The 22,134-nt window shown below is 45.3% G+C and overlaps 3 protein-coding genes across 27 annotated transcripts in view; 1 reads left to right on the top strand and 2 right to left on the bottom strand.

Moving 5' to 3' along the window:
* Positions 1–10,074, top strand: part of LOC139578560 (protein furry homolog-like) — a 91,009-nt gene extending 80,935 nt beyond the window's left edge. For 21 of the 25 annotated variants that reach the window (XM_071406337.1, XM_071406315.1, XM_071406322.1 and 18 more), the window contains 8 exons: positions 636–843; positions 932–1,081; positions 1,396–1,494; positions 2,293–2,361; positions 3,657–3,674; positions 6,640–6,750; positions 7,855–8,048; positions 8,170–10,074. In XM_071406337.1, the coding sequence (XP_071262438.1) occupies positions 636–843; positions 932–1,081; positions 1,396–1,494; positions 2,293–2,361; positions 3,657–3,674; positions 6,640–6,750; positions 7,855–8,048; positions 8,170–8,413 (1,093 nt within the window). In that variant the 3' untranslated portion in view covers positions 8,414–10,074. The remainder of the gene's footprint in view (positions 1–635; positions 844–931; positions 1,082–1,395; positions 1,495–2,292; positions 2,362–3,656; positions 3,675–6,639; positions 6,751–7,854; positions 8,049–8,169) is intronic. The other 4 variants (XM_071406333.1, XM_071406329.1, XM_071406318.1 and 1 more) reach the window with 1 other exon arrangement.
* Positions 10,075–10,328: 254 nt separating this feature from the next.
* zar1 (zygote arrest 1) lies at positions 10,329–11,958 on the bottom strand. Its single transcript, XM_071406343.1, has 4 exons — positions 11,179–11,958; positions 10,925–11,017; positions 10,761–10,835; positions 10,329–10,661 (listed from the first exon to the last, which is right to left on the bottom strand). Exons 1-4 carry the CDS (start codon positions 11,866–11,868, stop codon positions 10,518–10,520), a joined length of 1,002 nt encoding a protein of 333 aa, XP_071262444.1. The 5' UTR covers positions 11,869–11,958; the 3' UTR covers positions 10,329–10,517.
* Positions 11,959–12,027: 69 nt separating this feature from the next.
* On the bottom strand, positions 12,028–15,374 carry LOC139578562 (sodium/bile acid cotransporter 4-like). The gene is made up of 3 exons (XM_071406341.1): positions 14,662–15,374; positions 13,962–14,172; positions 12,028–13,197 (listed from the first exon to the last, which is right to left on the bottom strand). Exons 1-3 carry the CDS (start codon positions 15,207–15,209, stop codon positions 12,670–12,672), a joined length of 1,287 nt encoding a protein of 428 aa, XP_071262442.1. The 5' UTR covers positions 15,210–15,374; the 3' UTR covers positions 12,028–12,669.
* Between the last annotated feature and the right edge of the window lie 6,760 nt (positions 15,375–22,134).

The raw sequence follows: 22,134 nt of genomic DNA, 5'->3' as shown, positions 1-22,134 counted from the left end.
TGTGTGCGCACGCCAACAAGAAAGCTTAACTCGGCAGGAGGTGTTGCGCTGCCTGCTGTGAGATTGGGGCCTTGGTGTGTGTGTGTGTGTGTGTCAGATGCTGGGCTCAGATAGAACTCTGCTCTGCATTCCTGTGTGGTACGGTGCAGTGTGCTAGGCAGGCTAGTGCAGCTAGCAGAGAGACTCGGAGTTACTGTGCTGCAGAGAGAGAGAGAGAGACTGTGTTACTGTGCTGCAGAGAGAGAGAGAGCGGCAGGCAGGGAGTTAAGGTGAGGATGAGGACGAAGTCTGTGTCCTCCACAGCGCTCGGCAGCGCAGGCATCAGATACTTCTACTCGGTCTGCTTCGTCAGGCTGTTCGGTCCCACAGGCCTGTGAGTATCCATGTGTGTGTGGTTGTGTTAAGATGGTAGGAGAGCCATGTGTTCTCTTTGCTCTGTAGTAGAGCTCTGCAAAAGAAACACTGCAGCAGAAACATCTGCAGAGAGAGAGGGGAGGAGGCGAGAGATGGAAGTGTGACGTTGTTTTGGTTACAGTCAGAGCGAGGGTGTATGTGTTTGTGCATTCAGAATTGGGTGAATCCTGTGTGTGTGTCAGTGGTACTAAGACAGACCCTGTGTGTTTGTCTGTTCTCAGTCAGGATGAGGGCGATCAAGATGGTTTCTCAGAGATCCAGGCCTCTCCGCCCCCCTCGCCCTTCCTCTCCGCCATCCTGGCAGCTTTCCAGCCCGTTACCTATGACGACGAGGAGGACGCTTGGCGTTGCCATGTCAACCAGATGTTGTCGGACACGGATGGGTCCTCTGCTGTGTACACCTTCCACGTGTTCTCCCGACTATTTAAGGTGAAAGAAAGAGTGGGATATGTTTGTTTTGTATATATTTGTGTGTGTGTTCGCTCTGTTGAATGTGTTATTGTCTTGGTGTCTGCAGAGCATGCAGAGGAAGTTTGGCTTCATCACCCACTCGTCGGTGCGTTTCCTAGGAGAGCGGCTGCAGCGAATGGGGAACCAGTTCCTCAGCTCCCTAGAGGTCATGACCTCTCACTCCCAGTGCCCCACGGTGCTGCTGGATGCTGAGACGGTGAGTCTACGCCTGCTAACCCAGAGATGACCACTTCCTTAATAATATGAAGTTATGTTGCATCATTTCTCTGGTTGCTAAAGGGAACCATGACGAAAGCTAACTGTAGCATGCTTGTTGGTAAGATATTTTTAGCGACGGCAGCAGTTGTATAATCAGCCGTACTTGTTATGTGCGCAATTGCACGTTACGCAGTGCAAATGCACTTGGCCTATACTGCAGGGAGTTGACACACTCATGTGATATTGTGTAGTTGGTTGTCCTGCAGTTGTGTCCTTTCGTTGGTTGGTTAACGCGTGTGGTCTGTGTCGTAGTTGGTGTCATGTGGACTGCTGGAGACTCTGAAGTTCAGTGTGCTGGAGTTGCAGGAGCACCTGGACACCTACAACGGCAAGAGAGAGGCGGCTGAGGAGGTGAGCTTTCCCCGTTCATCACCATGTACATCTAACCGTTACACACTCGTCCCTATCTACAGTTACAGTACTCTGACCTATCGTTTCCTAAACCGCCTGACCACGCAATCACACATCCTTATTCTATGGCTAATTATCATAGCACATATCTGTACTCAGACCAGCCCTGCACCAGAACACTGGGTGGTTCTTCAATGGCCTCTCATTTATAGTGAGGAAAACCTGAAGGCTCAATGAGCTGTCCGATTACGCCTCATTTCACCTTCAGCCCAGATCAGGGAGGAAGAGGCTGAGGGAACAGAACCGAGACAATGAGCTGAGTCATAAGGAAGATAAATGTGTTGGGTGTCACTCGTCGTCGGGTCAGCCATCGAATCACAGGAGGATATGGGAGGATTTAGCATCCGTTAGCGTCCTCGTTGCTAGCGACATCCTCTGCTGACGGGCAAAAAATATTCTCTGGCGCTCCTAAATCAGTTAGAGGGTTGGACAGGAGGGAGGAAGGAGAGATGGAGGGGAGGGGGGGGGGGGTAAAGAGGACAGATGAGATTGAGAGAGAGGGCTCTGGGATGCAGGGGTGCTAATTGAATGAGACGGGTGCAGTTCCTGGAGGATTGGTCTCCACCCCCCTGCACTGGAACCGACCCTCTTTTTAATTCGCTAAGTACAGCACTCTTATTAAATCTACCTCCCCACCTGACCCCTGCACAAACACACACTCGTTGAAAGAAAAAAGACAATCAATTTCATGACATATTCTCTCCCTCTCTCTCTCCCTCCCTCATCCCATTCATACAGTGGCTGGAGAACTGCAGGAAGACGTTTCGCGACAAAGACGGCAACCAACGACCCAACACTCAAGCCCAGGTATGACTAACCCACACACATCTGAACACAGCAACTTTACGTCTTGCAAAAAATGTGACGACAGTCTGTGTTCGAGTGCCTTTTCTAACACAGTCAAACAGTCGATAAGCATGATAACACGCCTGTTTGAAACATTTTTGTTCTCAGAGAAAATATTTATGTGTCAAAGCTAATTCATCTCCCCTCGTCCTCGACACCATATTTTAACTACCCACAAGCTCAGTGATATAATCACTACTGAACCCTGGTATGTCCACTGGTCCTGAAGCCAGTATTACTTCAGCTCATCATGGTAGATGTAGCTGATCTGAGAACAGCTGAGAACCTCTACCGTGCGGTCTCCTCCTGTCCCCTGATAATGTTTAGTACTCTGACTGCTGGAGGTTATAGATTTATAGCCTCTTTGCTTGCCCCCCCCCCCTCCCCTCTTTCAGGTCAGAGGACATGCTTGGCTGTGAAAAATTAGCAATTACAGACTAAAGCTCTGTTGTACTCTCATCAGCAGAGAGGCACATACTCATTCGCTGCTCTCTTCTCCTCCTCTTAGCTCTCTTCTCCTCCTCTTAGCTCTCTTCTCCCCCTCTTAGCTCTCTTCTCCCCCTCTTAGCTCTCTTCTCCTCCTCTTAGCTCTCTTCTCCTCCTCTTAGCTCTCTTCTCCTCCTCTTAGCTCTCTTCTCCTCCTCTTAGCTCTCTTCTCCTCCTCTTAGCTCTCTTCTCCCCCTCTTAGCTCTCTTCTCCCCCTCTTAGCTCTTCTCCTCCTCTTAGCTCTTCTCCTCCGCTTAGCTCTTCTCCTCCTCTTAGCTCTCTTCTCCTCCTCTTAGCTCTCTCCTCCTCCTCTTAGCTCTCTCCTCCTCCTCTTAGCTCTCTCCTCCTCCTCTTAGCTCTCTTCTCCTCCTCTTAGCTCTCTTCTCCTCCTCTTAGCTCTCTTCTCCCCCTCTTAGCTCTCTTCTCGCCCTCTTAGCTCTCTTCTCGCCCTCTTAGCTCTCTGTCCCCGTTCTCTCACTCGGTCTACATCCTGCTCTCTGTTTTCCATCTCTATATTTCTACACTGCTTTGACTTGAACACACTGATCCTAGACCAGCTGATGTGCTCTGTGTTATCTAATAACCACTGTTGGGATTAAGCCTCCCCCTGACCTGGGAATGGGCGTTATGATGGAGGGTTGTTACCCCTCCCCTCCTCGCCTGTCAGGTCACTGTATCAGGGTTGCGATGTGAAGGCTCACTAATTCTTGGTCTTTCTCTCTTCCTGTTTTGTTTGTTTGTTTTTGTGGCCTGCTCACCCTCTTGCTTAGCAAATGGAAAAACTAGCAGTAAGTGGTTCTCTAAGTATTCTAGACTCCAATATAATCATGATGTCCGGACAACACACTGACCATCTCATCCCTCTCCGCGGGTACCTGCCGCAGTCGTCAACCAACCAAGGCCTGGGCCCTCCCACTCTGACTCCACCTCTCTCATATATCTAAATAATTTCCCCAAGCCTACTGTTTCTCATCATTGGCATGTATGCAGATATATGCTCTACTTTTGGCTTCGCCTTGACTGAATAATCTTGTCGACGTTTTAACCCCTCCCTCATCACTACTGATTTACACAGCAGATGTAAAATCGCGCAAATTAAATCATGATTGTGGTAGTTGTCTGCCTGATTTGAGAGGGGGGGTGTTGCCCTGGGTTACGGGGAGGGGAGAGGATGGGGGGGAGAGAGCTGTGAAGCCATGTTTAGTCTACCTTCATTTTGCATGCTTATTGCACCATTCCCATATCTGTTCAAATTCCCATTCTCTTCCATGTTTCCTGCATTAGAGAGAATGTTTTGATAATTCCAGTAACACATTTGGTCGGTTTAGCTCCGTGGTTGGACAGACTTTATCCATAGGGGTCGTGACAGACAGGTGGTGATGGTCTTTGTATAACCCAGTCCTCCATGGCTAATAATGATGCCGACCTCTGGTTGGTTAGTAGCTAGTTAATAGGGCTAGACTCTCACCTAGGCCTTGTCGGTTCTCTTTAGGGCAGGGGTCTCCAACAAGTCGATTACAGCCCACCGATGAGTAGCTCGCCAAACAATTCTGAAAGTACACTGTATATACAAAAGTATGTGGACACCCCTTCAAATTAGTTGATTCGGCTATTTCAGTCACTTCCGTTGCTGACAGGTGTATAACATCAGGCACATAGGCATGCAATCGCCATAGACACACATTGGCAGTAGAATGGCCTTACTGAAGAGCTCAGTGACATTCAACGTGGCACCGTCATAGGATGCCACCTTTCCAACAAGTCAGTTCTTCAAATTTCTGCCCTGCTAGAGCTGCCCCGGTGAACTGTAAGTGCTGTTATTGTGAAGTGGAAACGTCTAGGAGTAACAACGGCTCAGCTGCGAAGTGGTAGGCCACACAAGCTCACAGAACGGGAGTGCTGAAGGCCGTAGTGTGTAAAAAAATAAATAATAATTGAATAATAATTGTGGGTACTCAGTTGCAAACTGCCTCTGGAAGCAACATCAGCACAATAACTGTTCGTCGGGAGCTTCATGAAATGGCTGTCCATGGCTGAGCATCTGCACACAAGCCTAAGATCACCATGTGCAATGCCAAGCGTTGGCTGGAGTTGTGTAAAGCTCACCGACATTGGACTCTGGAGCAGTGGAAACGCGTTCTCTGGAGTGATGAATCACGCTTCACCATCTGGCAGGCCGACTGACAAACCTAGGTTTGGCAGATGCCAGGAGAATGGAACCTGCCCGAATGCATAGTGCCATCTGTAAAGTTTGGTGGAGGAGGAATAATGGTCTGGGGTTGTTTTTCATGTTTCAGGCTAGGCCCCTTCCAGTGAAGGGAAATCTTAACGCTACAGCATACAGTGACATTCTAGACGATTCTGTGCTTCCAACTTTGTGGCAACAGCATGACAATGCCCCCGTGCACAAAGCGAGGACCATACAGGAATGGCTTGTCGAGACTGGTGTGGAAGAACTTGAGTGGCCTGCACAGAGCCCTGACCTCCACTCCATCTAACACCTTTGGGATGCATTGGAACGCCGACTGCGAGCCAGGCCTAATCACCCAACATCAGTGCCCGACCTCACTAATGCTCTTGTGGCTGAATGGAAGCAAGTCCCCGTAGCAATGTTCCAACATCTAGTGGAAAGCCTTCCCAGAAGAGTGGAGGCTGTTATAGCAGCAAAGGGGGGACCAACTCCATATTAATGCCCATGATTTTGGAATGAGATGTTCGTCGAGCAGGTGTCCACATACTTTTGGTACATGCAATTTTCACGTTCCACCGCAAACTGTCATAAACAAATCTCACAAGTATCAAACACCGCAAGCTCCCAGCTACTATCTAACCAAAGCAACATAGACATTGTCCCACCCCTGGTTAGCTACTATTGGCTTGAAAAGCCAAACCTAACACTATCTGCCCATTAACTTCCAGCAATATTGCCCCTTTGTGGTGCGGGAGTTTGTCTATCACTCCGCGTTTAGCTAGTTGATGTGACAAGTCTTGTGGGTTGACAAATACGTTCCCCAAAATGTCTCAATTAAATGTTATCTGCAAAGTAGGCTTGTCTGGCATAAGTATATCATGAGGAAGTACTGTATATCATTTGTATTTATTATTTGCAAACATTGACATGAAATGAGCAGCAGCAGTACAGAACCATCACTAGACTGGCACATTAGAAAGCACACTAGATGTGCTATTAAAGGGCCAGATGTGCAATTAAAGGGGAATTACACTTTTTTTTCTTTTAGACCTCCCCCAAAAATGGTCTTCTGATGTGATTTAAGCATTGACATCAATGCAGAACATCAATTTAAGAGTAAAAAAATATATATATATATAAAATGAGGAAAAATAAAACTGAGAACATAATTTGGGAAAGAAATCACAGATTTTATAGGGCCCCCCGTGGAGTTGTTTACACTCAAGGTGTATTGACAGAACACCGTGCACTACTTTTTCTTGTACACTAAGGACCCGGGGAAGAGCTGCGGGGGGAGAAGAGATGAAAGTGCCTATTTGAAAGCTCAAAAAAATAAGTAGCTCGCTACGTTTAAATGTTTTATTTTTAAAGTAACTCGTGCTAGAAAAGGTTGGAGACCCCTGGTGTAGGGACATCGCTCCGCGCATTGTTAACCCTTTCATCTCCTCCCCCGTTAGTCTCTAACCCAGGATATCCGTCCGTCTGATCATGTGACCATTATGACCTGGTGTGGCTGTAGCGAGTGTGAGCGGTGTGTTACTGTCCCTGCTCTCTCTCTGTAGGAGCTGGAGCTGTGTCGCAGGCTCTATAAACTGCACTTCCAGCTGCTGCTGCTCTTCCAGGCCTACTGCAAACTCATCAGTCATGTGGACATCATCAAGAGAGAGGCAGAGGTGAGACTGGGCAAGGGGTTTGCACCCAAACACTTTACTCAACAGGGCCTGTGTGGTGGGACGCTCCATGTGGGTGGTACAGAAGGGCAGCATGAAAACAGTTCTAGGCTGTGTTAATAGGGGTCAGTTGTGTCATTTATTTACATGCCAAAAAGAAAAATCGCAGGTCACCCACTCAAGCACACTTGGAGTGTTTCACGTCACACGCACCATTGTGTGTGCTAGGTCAACACAGAGAGGTTGTTAGTTTAGTTCCCTTCCCCAATGAGCTCTTTAATTGGACTTCAGGTTGGTTTCAGGAAAGCTTGAGGCACTGAGGCCCCCTGCATTTTTCCACATCTTCCCTGAAAGGAAAACAAGCAGTTTTGACAACGCACACGCTCAATTAAACTCACTTGCTTCCTGTGTATATACACTGAGTGTACAAAACATTAGGAACACCTGCTCTTTCCATGAGACTGACCAGGTAAATTCAAGTTAAAGCTATGATCCCTTATTGATGTCACCTTGTAAATCCACTTCAATCAGTGTAGATGAAGGGGATGAGACTGGTTAAAGAATACTTTTTAAGCCTTGAGACAATTGAGACGTGGATTGTGTATGCCTGCCATTCAGTGGGTGAATGGGCAAGCTTATGCTTTTTGGAATGAAAGATACTGTAACGGCAAAAGTCGATCTGTAAAGTCATGAGCCATTTTTGTAGATGCGGATGTCCAAATGTGCCCTGGAGAAAAGATATAAACATTCTCCAAGATACCTCCGTGTATATGCTCTTTCTCTCACGCGCTCGCACACAATTTTGCCGACCAGACATACAAGCACTCAGACATAGGGACTGAGATAGTGCCTGACTGTCACTATCTAGAGGTTCTGCTGCTGTCTAGCCCTGCTGTCTCATGGCTTTTTACTGGAGATAAATCTCATTAAATCCCCTGAATGAGAGTGAATCATTTCTCTCATGGAGAGATGAGGTCAGATATTTCAATTAATCACATCAATACTAATTGCATTGCTTCATTGACTTTCTAGAGAAGTCTTGCACGTGCTCAAATACACGTGAGATTATCTCTGTGGTTATCTGACCTTTTTGGGTGTGTCTCCAAGGTGACCAACATGTCAGAGGAGCTGGCCATCCTTGAGAGCTGTTTGAAGCAGGTGGAGTCGGGGGTTGATGGACAGGAGGATGTGGGCGTGTCGGATGCCTCCCAGACCAGTACGGAGACAGCCATCCAATCACTGATTGAGACCCTGAGAGCCAGAGACTTCGGCTCTGCCCTCACACAGGTCAAAACCTTCAGGTAAAGAAACAAAGGACTACATCTTTTCTACCCTACATCTATTCCTCAATGTATAGACTACACAGGCATGTGTCTAGTCTTCTGTCCTGATGCTCTCTTCCTCCTCGCTCTCCTCCAATAGGTCTCTGTGGCCTAACGACATCTTTGGAAACGAGTCAGATGACGCGGTCCAGACTCTCCTGCACATCTACTTCCGTCACCAGACGCTGGGCCAGACAGGCTGCCTGGCTGTGGTGGGGCCCAGCAGGGACCTGTCCCAGGCCAGTGGGCGCCTCATGGAGCTCAACCTGCAGATCAGAGAGGCTCTGAGCCAGGCCCAGGCCTGCCAGGCCCCCCAGACCACAGTGGTCAGCACTGGACTGTGAGCCTTCAGGCCCAAAGACTGGACTGGACTGCAGTAGACCTCTCCTGTACCACTCACAGCTTCCATCTGCTCTGGAGGCTGGGGAGACAGTGACGTGTGTCAAGGGAGGACAGAAGAGACTCCACCTAATAAGGGCTAAAGGATGTGTGGGAATAACTGTGACTCATATTAATATATATTACATATATAAAATACTTTAAAAGCTCGTATCTGTTTTCCCAGAATAAGCCACCTTGCCAAATTCAGCTGCAATAAGTCGGGGTATTATGTGACTGGTGAAGACTGGCCCAGGAGCGAGAAGTTAGGAGACAATGGGGATGATGATGCTAAACTGGAAGCGTTTTGGCGGAAATTACCTGATGGGTCTCCCATATTGGCCAGTTGCCTCCTCAGCCCCTCTCAGGAGACTGGTTGGGGTTTGAGGTTCGGTCAGGGAGAAGTGGTGTTATTCTTGTAGCAGAAGAGTTGGAGCATGGGCTCCTTGAGTCGGTCTGGAAGGAAACCGGATGGCTTTGTGAGAGGACAGGGCAGTCCTTGTCAAGATTCATAAACAAACACAAAGATATAATAGTTTTCAAAAGCATGCTTGAAAGAGAGAAGCACTGCAATAATATTTTTTGAGAAATGTACTATTTTTTATTAGAGCTAACATCCTAGGTTGTAAATGTTAGGGTATTTAACGTGTAATTGTAACCCTAGGGGAGCTGCCCCCCCCCCCCCCCCCTTAGGGACTGGAAAAATATAAATTGATCTGTTTATTGACCTGCGTTGGAGACTAGCATCATCTTCAGCAGGTCTTCTAATGAAACTCACTCTGTAACCAAATAAGTAGCTGCCTGTAGAGACTTTAGGCTGTGTGGTATAGATTTAATATTCTTGTATACACAAATGCATATAATTGCACAGAAAGTGCAGACTGGCTACAACTCATTATGTAAACATCTAACTTATTTTAGAAAATGTATAGTGTAAAACCAGTATTTTCCCCTTGTACTTTCGTTGCACTGTTAATCCGAATAGGATGTATGAAGCAAATGTGAGAGATAGCTGATATTGAGTCACTAATGACCTGCTCCACTATTATAATCCTGTCACACAAACTTTAACATTTCCCAAAGATTGGCCTGCCTGGTGGGGATTGTGGGTCAGAGTAAATTGGAACTGGTTAAAGGCGCTAGCTAGCGTAGATTCTGCTTCCTGTTGGACTGCCACAGCCCAACCAAGCCCAGTCCTATGCATTCCTTTTCTCCACTGTGATCTCCATGTTGGCCCTGTACCCCGGAACAGGCTCCTCTAAGACTTATGAGGGGAAACAGGCCTGTGTTTGTCCATGTTGGCTGCGCACAGCTGCACTGATGGTGTGCCATGGCCCTGTGTTCTGAGGGGAAACTGCTGCCATTAAGGCTCTGCTTTTGCTTCTGAGAAGGCACTGCTTGCTGAACATGAACTTGATGTCTGAAAGTGTTGCAGGAAACTTGTCATGGCACATTGTAAACGATCACTGTACTCATTCCTCAGAGAACTTGTCTGGTACATTTGAATGCTGATCTTAGTTATTTACCTGGAAAATTGTTTTTATTGTAGGGATGCATTACCAATATACTTTTTTTTGTCATCTCACATACCAAGCCTTCTCTCTGGATAAATAAAAACTTGATCATATGAATGTCTCTGCCATTGTTATTCATTTAAAGGCATGTTATTTCCACACATTGAAAAGTCAAACCTCTGCTAATAACACCAGACAGTCCTAGCAAAATTGACCATATGTGCATTGAGCTATGCTCCAGTAACCTCAATGGCTAGTCAGGCACGCTGACATGCTTGTGCCACTGACCGTCACATGCATAATGATTAGCTTTTAAACCACTGACAAGCCATCTTACAGGGAGAGAAGAATGCCAGAGAATGTAGACTGCTGGGTATTGCCACTTTATTTCACATTCAGAAGTGTTTTCCTGCAATCACTATCATAATGAAAATAAAGGCATAACAGAAAATAATGAAATCCAAAAGTATTCTCCATCCCAGAGCCTCATTAAATGTGCACAGGGGCTTCTCTGGGCTGCAGGACTTAGATGTGAAAGTTCATGTGCAGGTTCCTGCTATATGATGTATTTGAAACTGAAGGTGCGGTCACAGGAGAGCCGCTTGCCCTTGCACCTGCCACACAGATCCTGTCTGTGGGGGCGTTTGGGGTCAATGTGGCGAGGGGTCACTTCGCACACGCAGCGCGACTTGTTGCAAGTCTGTGGAAACAGAGAACAAGATTAAGTGGAGGACCCAAGTTTAGTGTTGACTCATGGTTTAACAATGTACAGTATAGTACAGAAGCCTAGATCCCTAACCTGGCAGGTGATGTCCTCGACCCGGTAAGGATTGAAGGACTTCTGGCAGGTTCTACAGAACTGCTTGAAGTAGACCTGAAACGGAGACAGCACTTGATAAGAGGCACTACCAGAGTAGCAGCAGTAGTCATACGTCAGGGATTGAATGGACCAGTTTACTATACCTTGCTCGTTCCTTGGACGCACCAAACGTATGCGCTCTCCCAACGCAGGTTGCAGTCTCTGCAGTGATAGTACCCATACTTCTGCTCCAGAAACTAGGAAGGCATTGAGTCTAGTCAGAATGCGAATTACATGGAGCATCTTGGTCTAGACGGCCACTGTACACAGCCACCTTTACAATTACTCACGTGTCAAATGTTTATTTTGGGTCTTTCAGACTGGCCGAATAAACGTATCGTCAGCGCTTGGGGCTCACCTGAAACCTCACGCGGGCCTTGACTTCCGATCCATCCTGATCGGCTTTGACATCCTCGGTCGTAACTGACCGGTCAGTCTTCTTACTAGTTTTTTTAACTGGCCCAGTCTTTTCGTCCTTTGCCTTTCCTGTTTTGTCCTCTGCAGACTTTTCGCCTTTATTCTTTTTCCCCGCCTTCACGGTTTCAGGTGGGTCACCGGTCGGTACTTCACTCGGTCCCCCTTTGTCGTCTTCTAGAAAATATGCAAGTCTCCTAGAAGCGACAGGCGAGTAGACGGCCAGTGTGCGAGGGTAGAGCACGCCTCCCACCGAGCTGCCTGGACTACCGGCAGGGCTACCGGGTGTCTGGGCCTCCTGTTTACTTTTGCGCAAAGCGTCTCGCTTTCCGGTCATGAGAGTCCTTGGGCCGAGGGAGCACTGCACGGAGACATCCTTCTTCGGGTTGACCTGCACAGCGACATCTTTGGTATTTGCTTTCCGTAGCCTCGGTGTAAGATTGGGGTTTATTTGAGACAAGATGGATTTAAGTTGCGCGCGCTGGTGGTTATCAAAATAGTCCTCTGTAGCCACATAGTTGGCCAAATAATTGTTTCTCCAGCCCGCACCTTTTGGTTTGGGATACCTGCCAGAATAAGGGTTGTAAGATGAATAGAAATATCTGTCGATCGACTCGTCTACATATGTAGCCATTTTTGCTCAGCCAACTTGGGTTATTTGGTTTACCAATTTAAATAGATTGACGAGACACGATTTCATTAATTGTACGCAGGTGTGGCAGTTCTCCTAAATTGGCCTCCAAGACCAATCCGCAAATATAACGGAACTCCGCAAGATTACAGAATGCAGAAGTGTCAGTACATATTTTATTTTTCCTATATCATATATATTTTAATATACATTGATAAACATATACACAATTGTATATTTTACAGACGGGTTGTCATCGTACATATATGGTGATTATGGAGTAGTTAGGTTTTGTTGAAGAAAGGTACTGCATGATTTTTCTTCTTGAACTGAAACTATAGGCACCAAAACATGTACCCTTGAACTTGAATACTTGCTTTGAATGCAAAACAATAATTGACCATGTTAGCTATGTAGCTCATGATCATGTTTGACTTTACAAGCAAGTGAGATGATACATTTGGCAAACCGCTGTTGTCCTGCATCAGTGATGTGAGAGTGGATGAATATATTTTATGAAATCCATTTTCACAGCCATTTTAATTCATACACAAGATGTTGATGTAAGCTTTTATACTTCTATGAACCTGTTCATCATTTTTTTTCATGGTCTTATGAATTGCTTCAAATATATTTTGTAACATTCTCTCCCTTCATAAATAGTTGCAGTCTTCTGTCCTGTCATGAGACACACCCATAGAGTTTCTGCACTGCAGGATATCTTTTGATAGTGATGTCATGAGCGGACCTGAATGTCTTTATGCGCCACTCCACCCATGGTGGGCCGTCATTGTCTTATGCGCACTAAACAGGAGTAGAGTCCGGACAAGGCTCCAGCATGATGAGATTTGGGTCACTCGTGGTCACCGCCCCGTAAGAATTGTCAAAACCCATATCCTCGTCTTCAAACCTATTATATCCAATATCCCTGTTGTCCCCTGGTGAGTTTGTGTCTGGTTTGTGTAGAACCTCTTTCCTGTACATCCGGTAGGCCAGGATGATGATGCCGGCCTCGGCGGCCTGGAAGAGGGCGTAGAGCAGAGGGAACATATACATGCCCCCCATCAGCTGTGGTGGGAAGGCCATCTTCAGGATGGCTGTGCAGAGCTGCACGTTCTGGCACCCGGTCTCCAGGGACACGGTCCTGCGGCTGTTGGGCGGTAGGTCGAAGAGGGTGGCCAGGCCGTAGCCTGCAGCGTAGCCACATGCAGGCATCAGGACAGCCACCACATAGACAGATGGAGGGATGGTGGCCAGCAGCTCTGGCCCCAACATGGCCCCCGTCATGATGAACAGCATCACCAGGGTCACCAGCAGAGACCACAGAGACAACTTGGGAAACAAACAGCACGGAATCAACAAAGGTTTTATGACATCGGCATTCTCTACATCCAGATTGTTTTAGGAGGGTGGAGGGAAGAAACAATGGACGCATTTTCAGGATATTCAAACAGAACCAGTATTATTAAGGAGCAAGGAAAAGCCACAAGTGACCATGGTCCACTTGAATCGATGTTATTTCTTGCATCCTTTCCCCTCTGTGGATCTATCATCCAGTTCTATGACTCTGTCACACATCTCATGCCGAGGGGCTCTCCCTGACAGTACTCTGCCTCTGATGTCACTGTGCAATGTGGGCAGGCTTTGTCGCCACTAAAAGCTAGACATAAAAAATGACTCAGTGGGTATAATGTCACACTAGTGATTACAAAGTCAAAAGATCCACAACTGACTTTTACAACAAAAAAATATATATTTTACATGCAAAACTACACTGTTTAATCATAAAATGTACTATTTTAGTCTTGTATGTCATTCTTAATGTGACACTTAGAATCAGGAAATAATTTAGGTAATCATACATTTGTATTCTTTATATAGTACCTAGGTCTAATGCATTTTATTGATGAATTTCGTGTAATGTCATATTTCTAAACTAAACTATAAAAAGGAAAAGGGCAAAGAAAAATAATAAAACTGCTTTTCACTGTCTGTCTAAAGTATGTGCCAAGTGCTCTCAATCTCACAATGAACCAGTCAACCCGTCTCCAAACCTTCCTCTATACCGGACCGTTATTTGAGGCTGCCCTGTATACCTTTAAAACGATGTCCGCCGCCCGGTTGTAGCGGTACCGGAGCACGACCCCCAGGCCAATGGGGATGAGAGTGCTACAGAGGGTGAGGATGATCGCGCCGAACGGCATCAGGTTGACCACCGGGGTGTTGATCCAGGCGCGGCTATATATCCACAGACACAGAGGCATCAGAACCAGCGCCAGGACCGTGGAGGAGATGGTCATGATGATGCTGAAAAGAGAAAGACAAAAGTGTATCACACCGTCACATTAACTTTATTCGAGTCCCCAAATGCAGATTGACCAGTACATTAATATTACTTTTTAGAATAGTGGACGAATATTAAGTGATGATCCTCAAATAATGACATCATGTTCTATTTAATAAATTAAGATGTGTTCAAATCAATCTGTTTTGACAATCTGGACCACAAGTCCCAACAGTAGGCTATGCTGGAGATATGACCGTGCGTACAATTCTATTTTAATTATCATGCGTAAAACTCTACCAATATGCCAATCCAAGTAATAGCCTACGTGTGCCTAAACTTCGAGTTATAGGCATCGTGAATTAAGTGCAATATCAGACAATGTATCAATTAATATAGGTTTAGGTTTCCATTCATCCAATTAGGCTATAAATTGAGATATTTTTATTTGAGGTACATTTTATAGTCCACTTGGAAAGGTGGGAGATATTTGTATTAGTTCCTTTAGTTACCTCAGATTCATCTCCCCGTTCACTAATAACGACATGATGTTGGATAGGTTTCCTCCTGGACAGCAGCCACACAGTAGCACGGCCATAGCCGCCACATCGTCGAGAGAGAATGCCAAAGCAAGCAGGAAGGCGACCAGGGGCATGATAACAAACTGGCACACTAGCGCTAGCAGAACCCCGATGGGTCTGCGGATATGTTCCCCAAGCTGGCTCACATCTACCGTACACCCTAGGCCCAGCATTGTGAAGCACAGGACAATTCCTACAAACACATTGATTCCGTGACTTAGCGGGGAATCCCAAAAAGCAACCACCAAGTGAGCGGGTTCCGTCGGTGGCAGCTTAACCCGAAGCCCAGCAGCAAACGCAGTCCTTAGAGTGTTGACTTTCAGAGATACCGGGTCGTTCGTTACGCGTAATTCTGTCATGGCGAGCTCATCTGTGAAGCCTTCGTAGAGTCGGGAGATGGTGTCATTCATGGTGAAGTTGAGGAATTCTGTTAGGCCAGCAGTTGGAACATCAGTGACCACCACGCTTGAGTTTTCCATCGCCTTACCAGGGTACAGATGCTCTCCACAGTCGGTGTCCACCTGAAGGTGTCAGTGCGTAAACTGTGGTCCCCTAGCGTTGCATCGTCATCGCGCGCTGTCACCAATGACAGAGGAATAAACTCGAGGCTCAAGTGGTTAGAGAATGCGGTGCATCAGGGCATTTCTCCGTTTTAAACACAAACCATGAGACCCACATAGTGACGTTTGGGGCCACGGATTGGCTCACAGCTGACACACGCGCCAGCATTCCAGAAAGACGCAAGTTGCTCAAGACGGGGGAGTCTGCTCATCATCTCTGGAGAATTCATATATCAGGGGTGATGGGCTCGATCACCCCTGCAGGCTTTTGTTTTGAGCTCGTGCACAGGAGAAAACGCCTTTATTCATCGCATTGGAATATTTATATCACTCACAGTTTTCTCTAATGTGTTATAGTATACTAATAACATAATTATCGGGTTGGAACACCTAATTTGGGTAATATTATTTTCGAACAATAAATCCATATTTTTAATAAGTGCCAGGCTGTAGTTTGCTGTGATAAGCGCACAGTTCTAATGACTCTTGAAATGTTTCAGTTGAGTAGGCAAACAGGGAAACTGGGATGCTCTTTATATTCATTCATTAACCGCGGGCACGTTTATTTTCTTCTCTGTGCTATTTCTATCTTTCGTGAATTGGATTGACAGCTTTGAGGTAATCACCATGAACCTCTGCACATGTGCATGGCATGCGTACGTCTCACAGTTATTTCTATGCGTTATCTCACAGATCTTTCTGAATCTGACTGACCTGCTGTTTTCATACTGGCCACTTCCAAGTCATGTATACTGAAACCATTAATTAAATGATCATTTCCCGGTTGGAGAGGACCATCTTTCCCCGCCAAATCAATCCAGTAGGGTAACTGCATATGTGGAGTGTCTGAAAGTGGGCGTGCGAAATAAGTGGGAGGATCAACATAAGTGGGTGTATGGAAACATAACAGCTAATTGGGCAGATTGGTTGCCACTCAAGACCGTTTTGTGTGGCTGCTTGCGGCTTCCTTGTAGTGTTTAAGTTAAACCGGTTAGGATAATTAATGTGGGCGGTTAGGAGAACTAACATAGCAGGTTATGAGAATTAACGTGGCAGCAGTGACGACCCGTCATTCAGGGCAGGTGGGGCAAAAATATATATAATAATTATAATAATAATTTAAATATATATATATATATTAGATGTTTTGCATGTTATTTTGGCATTAATATGTGTCACATATCAGCTTGCAAACAATGTACCTTTTTTTTTTTTTTAATCATTGAGTTAATAAAGCCGCAAACAAACTTGGTCTTTTTCTTTGCTTTCTTGAGTAATGCAGCTCCAAAATGTTGGCGTTTCAGCCTAACTCTGTGTTTTCTGTGGTGGTGGAGCAGCCAGTGTAAAATACAGGGCGTAGTGGTTGGTAATGTTCTGTAGTTGCTTTGTGATTGTCTCAGTGTTCTGTCACTCATGGGGACAATACCTTACTGCAAAATCTATGGAGAGAGCTCGAAAATTCAAGCCCCTTGGGTGCTGCCATAGAGTTACATTGAAAGTGCCCATCCAAGAAGGCTCAAGGTCATTGGCCACAGATAATTACATCAATTGACATCAAATCACGTTATATTTACACTAGCTTTCAAAATCTTAGCTAGCAAGCTAGACAAGCAGTCATCATCATGAATCACATTGACAATCTACAGTATTGGCAAATCCTTTTCAATCCTTGTCATATGAAGTTAAATTATAAATAAAACATATCGGTGCTCATTAGACACAAACATTACACAACACGTTGGAAATCGTAAATTCAACAATGAGTGGTTTGGAAGGAATCAGTGGCTAACTGCAAGCGTTGCAAAGCAATCATTAGCCTGCTATTCAGTGGAGTAGGTGTGTGGTCCATGTCTGGGTTTAAGGGTCTCTTTTCCAAGCTTAAAAGGATAAACATTCAACAACCTGGGCCAGAAAAGGTTGAATACATTGGCCATGCAATCAATCAAGCATGACTTCTGCCGCATTCAAAACAACTGGAAACTGGGGAAATCTCAAACTTCAGTGAGTCCAAGACAACTGGGAACTTGGAAAAAAAACAAGCTCTGACTGAGGAAAATACGTTTTGAAGGGTCATCCAACTCGGAATTCCAACTCGGCAACTCTGACCTCGCCTCCCGAGTGGCGTAGTGGTCTAAGGCACTGCATTGCAGTGCTAGCTGTACCACTAGAGATTCTGGGTACGAGTCCAGGCTTTGGCACAGCCGGCCGCGACCAGGAGACCCACGGGACGGCGCACAATTGGCCCAGCATCATCCAGGTTAGGGGAGGGTTTGGCGACTCCTGTGGCGTGCCGGGCGCAGTGCACGCTGACACGATCGCCAGGTGCATAGTGTTTCCTCTGACACTTTGGAGCGGCTGGTTTCCAGGTTAAGTGGGCATTGTCAAGAAGCAGTGCGGCTTGGTTGGGTTGTGTTTCGCAGGGCGCACGGCTCTTGACCTTCGCCTCTCCCGAGTCCGTACGGGAGTTGCAGCGATGAGACAAGACTGTAACTACCAATTGGATACCACAAAATTGGGGAGAAAAAGGGGTAATAAAAAAAAAAAAAACTCTGACCTCTTTTTAGAGCTCTGACCTGAAGATCCCTGACATTATGATTCAACTTTGTTTTTTTTATTGAGTTCCCAGTTGTCTTGAAAGCACCATAATTCCAGAGAATGCCAGAGAATGCCAGACTTGGATGACAAAGTTTGCACCACCTTCCTGTTCAAGTGAACACAGCACAAGGTGAATCCAAAAATGTCTTGCGTAAATTATGTAATATGCCAGGAAGATATGTATACTATAGCTAAGAAAGTAATACTAAGTGTATGTTGTGTAGTAAGCTGTTATTAGCCCATGTGCCTCACCCTAATAATTTGGTCCATTTCCCCATAAATAACTTAGTCATGTTCTGACTTGGTAGTGTACATGTAGTCTATAGCCTGTTTTCGATAAATGTTATCATCAAATATTGTAAGAGCTTTCATTGTCTGCTTATATGCCCCCTTTATTTATCAAAATGACCTCCAGCAGGCCACAAATGTGCCAGGGCTCTGGCAGTGCTCCTCCTTGCACAAAGGCGGAGGTAGCGGTCCTGCTGCTGGGTTGTTGCCCTCCTACGGCCTCCTCCACGTCTCCTGATGTACTGGCCTGTCTCCTGGTAGCGCCTCCATGCTCTGGACACTATGCTGACAGACACAGCAAACCTTCTTGCCACAGCTCGCATTGATGTGCCATCCTGGATGAGCTGCACTACCTGAGCCACTTGTGTGGGTTGTAGACTCCGTCTCATGCTACCACTAGAGTGAAAGCACCGCCAGCATTCAAAAGTGACCAAAACATCAGGCAGGAAGCATAGGAACTGAGAAGTGGTCTATGGTCACCACTTGCAGAACCACTCCTTTATTGAGGGTGTCTTGCTAATTGCCTATAATTTCCACCTTTTGTCTATTCCATTTGCACAACAGCACGTGAAATGTATTGTCAATCAGTGTTGCTTCCTAAGTGGACAGTTTGATTTCACAGAAGTGTGATTGACTTGGAGTTACATTGTGTTGTTTAAGTGTTCCCTTTATTTTTTTGAGCAGTGTATAAAGAAAAAACATGTGTTTTTTTTGTACCATCATCTTTGAAATGCAAGAGAAAGGCCATAATGTATTATTCTAGCCCAGGCGCAATTTAGATTTTGGCCACTAGATGGCAGCAGTGTATGTGAAACGTTTTAGACTGATCCAATGAACCATTGTATATCTGTTCAAAACATTGTATCAATACTGCCCAGATGTGCCTAATTGGTTTATTAATAGATTTTATAATTGTGCGCTCTCCTCAAACAATAGCATGGTATTCGTTCACTGTAATAGCTACTGTAAATTGGACAGTGCAGTTAGATTAACAAGAATGTAAGATTTTCAGACTCACTCCACGTATGCAGTTACCCATGACTAAATTAATCCTGCATGGAATGCTGTCAGATGGAGCACTTTTCCCCCGAAGCCTAATTGAATGGTAACCTATGGAGCTTCAAGACGCCTTATAAGGGGGGACAGAAGCAGCCTACTTTACACATAGAGTACATGTATATTGTGCTGGCGCATAATACAGGACCTGTCAGGAGCAGGAAATTAACTGAAACACTACAGATGACTTGGGGCTCTATTCAATCTGTAAAATTGAAGCGTACATATTGCGCAATTGAAATGTGAAGGTCATTTCCGAATGAGGCGACATATGGCAACAGATACATGGACTACAGTGGGACGCTGTTTCCCTCGCCCGGATGCTTTCTCCAGTGACAGTTTCAGCATAGAGGAAGCGAGAGGGCTCACTCTCGCCAAAATCTGTACAGAATAAGCCCAATGTGTTTCTATGGGCATAATATGCAGACCTAAACTTGTCACCTGCCTTCCAGCCTTTTGGACAAAGACTCCCATTGTTACGGCAGAGACATGAGCATCTCGTCATAATACACAGAACCCTGGTTTCAACCTCTAACGAATTGGTAAAGGAAAGTGGGCGGGTACACAGTGCACTGTTAGGATGATGGTTTCCCCGAAAGTAAATTGATGTTGCCAACATTATATAATTACTCCTGTCTAAATAAAATCATGCAAAAATACTACACCAGGAAGCATGACTTAGACACAGAGGATCATTCGCTTAAAAAAAAAAAAGATCACAAGCGTGTAGTTCTTTTTGGTAAACCCACAATTTGGGTAGTGTGCATGGCAGTAGGTCTAGCTGTGCTGTTAGTGAATAGCATCTAAAATATGTGTGAAGAGAATGTGTGTTTAGGATAATTTAAAATGTTGAGACAAGAAGGGAGGAGGGTCTTTCTCCAGAATGCATGCACTCAGCTCTCCAGAACGTGCTCAGCTGTCACCCGCCAATTCTTGCCATTCATTGTTTCTTTGTGTGAATTGTTTGCCCTTTATATGTACGTTTTAAAAAAAAAATCCCCTATACCTGTCACCAGACCTAGTACATGTACCTTTAATCCCCCATCATTTGGTTATATTCATTTCTGTTAATGGTGTATTTAGGCCTACTGTTCTCATTCTCGGACTGGAAACGTTGTTTGCTGAGTTCACAACCTGCTACACTTGTGAGAAACACGTTCATTTCATAACCATTATGAGTTTTGTCATTTTTTTCATTGTATTTTGTTTGGAGTTCTCCATGTGAGCATGTGTCTGGTTTCTCTTTCCTGATAACTTGAGGGAGCATGTACGCCTGAGCATACACAGAAGTAGGCCTACTTGATAGCCTGCATGCAAAAGTAGGAAAGTGCCCATTTGACAATGTCTGATTTCTGATTGTCATAACTCACCACGTCCACCACTAATAAGCTGAGTTTCTCAGAAATGTTTTCTTCACTTCACACAGTAAGTCAACAAAGCCTGTTTTTTTTTTTAATCATCAATTGCAGCAAATTATTAGTTCCTCAGTATTTGATGTGAAAGAGCAAAATACACTACATGACCAAAGGTATGTGGACACTTGCTCATCGAACGTCTCATTCCAAAATCATGGGCATTAATCTGGAGTTGGTCCCCACTTTGCTGCTATAACAGCCTCCACTCTTCCGGGAAGGCTTTCCACTAGATGTTGGAACATTGCTGCGGGGACTTGCTTCCATTCAGCCACAAGAGCATTAGCGAGGACGGGCACTCATGTTGGGCGATGAGGCCTGGCTCGCAGTCAGCGTTCCAATTCATCCCAAAGCTGTTCGATGGAGTTGGTCAGGGCTCTGTGCAGGCCAGACAAGTTCTTCCACACCGATCTCGAAGAACCATTTCTGTATGGACCTCGCTTTGTGCACGGGGGCATTGTCATGCTGAAACCGGAGAGGGCCTTCCCCAAACTGTTGCCACAAAGCTGGAAGCACAGAATTGTCTAGAATGTCATTATATGCTGTAACATTAAGATTTTCCTTCATTGGAACTAAGGGGCCTGGCCCGAACCATGAAAATGTCTTCACTATTATTCTACAATGTAGAAAATAGTAAAAATTAAGAAAATCCCTTGAATGAGTAGGTGTGTCCAAATGTTTGACTGGTACTGTATACTGTAGTGTATCATGATCTGATGATTCCATATATCCAGGGAAAATGTGATAGAAAAAAAAACAGCCATCTGTCCCGAGCTCACTGGTGCACAAAACTCTGAGGGCCCAGAAAAGGCTAGTTGATACAATGTTGACAATTTGATACAATGTTGCACTTAGCAATAGCTCAAGTCAAGACAGATAGAAAGGGAGGCAGACAGGCAGAGTAGAGATTGTGAAATATATTCTACTGTTTTAATGTCGGGTTTATGCCTATATATTTTACTTGATTAAGTTATAGCCTATAGGCCAATGCGGCAGCAAGCCTATCTCGGAGTTGCGCTTATTTCTTTAGCCGCCAATGGATCACAGTTTACATTATCAATGTGTCCATATGGCAGAGGCTGGTGCTCTCCTTTGGTTGAATTTTAACTTTTAGATGATCGTTTTACTTCAGATTGATGATTAACCACATGACAATTATTGAGCAACGAAATGGTATTGAAATTAAAAAGTTTTCCACAATAATGCACATATAAAATAATAACTGGCACGCAGATCAGTAGAAATGGTAGGATAAATTGTAAGCTTCTCCAAACTTGAAACTCATGAGCTGCCTGCCTATGGTGTTCATTATAACACCCATTTAAAAAAGAAAATTGATCGCACACGTGCGTGCACACATGGGAGGTACAGTGAAAAAATGTGCCCATCAACTGATTCCTTCTGGCGCCGGCCCCGACTGAAATGACAAGAGTTTGAATGAAATTGGCCCCAACCATAATAAAATTGACCCATTCATGACACAGTAGACAGCA

The sequence above is a fragment of the Salvelinus alpinus genome, chromosome 6 (assembly GCF_045679555.1).
Source record: "Salvelinus alpinus chromosome 6, SLU_Salpinus.1, whole genome shotgun sequence".
Lineage (NCBI taxonomy): Eukaryota > Metazoa > Chordata > Actinopteri > Salmoniformes > Salmonidae > Salvelinus > Salvelinus alpinus.
This window is presented reverse-complemented; position numbering and strand designations above follow the sequence as displayed.

Coding starts and splice junctions, on each gene's coding strand:
- zar1 (XM_071406343.1), bottom strand. CDS start 11,868: ATGGCTACATATGTAGACGAGTCGATCGACAGATATTTCTATTCATCT. Junction 10,836..10,924: donor GCGTCCAAGGAACGAGCAAG/GTATAGTAAACT, acceptor TCTCCGTTTCAG/GTCTACTTCAAGCAGTTCTG. Junction 10,662..10,760: donor TCGAGGACATCACCTGCCAG/GTTAGGGATCTA, acceptor CTGTTTCCACAG/ACTTGCAACAAGTCGCGCTG.
- LOC139578562 (XM_071406341.1), bottom strand. CDS start 15,209: ATGGAAAACTCAAGCGTGGTGGTCACTGATGTTCCAACTGCTGGCCTA. Junction 14,173..14,661: donor AACGGGGAGATGAATCTGAG/GTAACTAAAGGA, acceptor TTCTCTTTTCAG/CATCATCATGACCATCTCCT. Junction 13,198..13,961: donor CGGCGGACATCGTTTTAAAG/GTATACAGGGCA, acceptor TTGTTTCCCAAG/TTGTCTCTGTGGTCTCTGCT.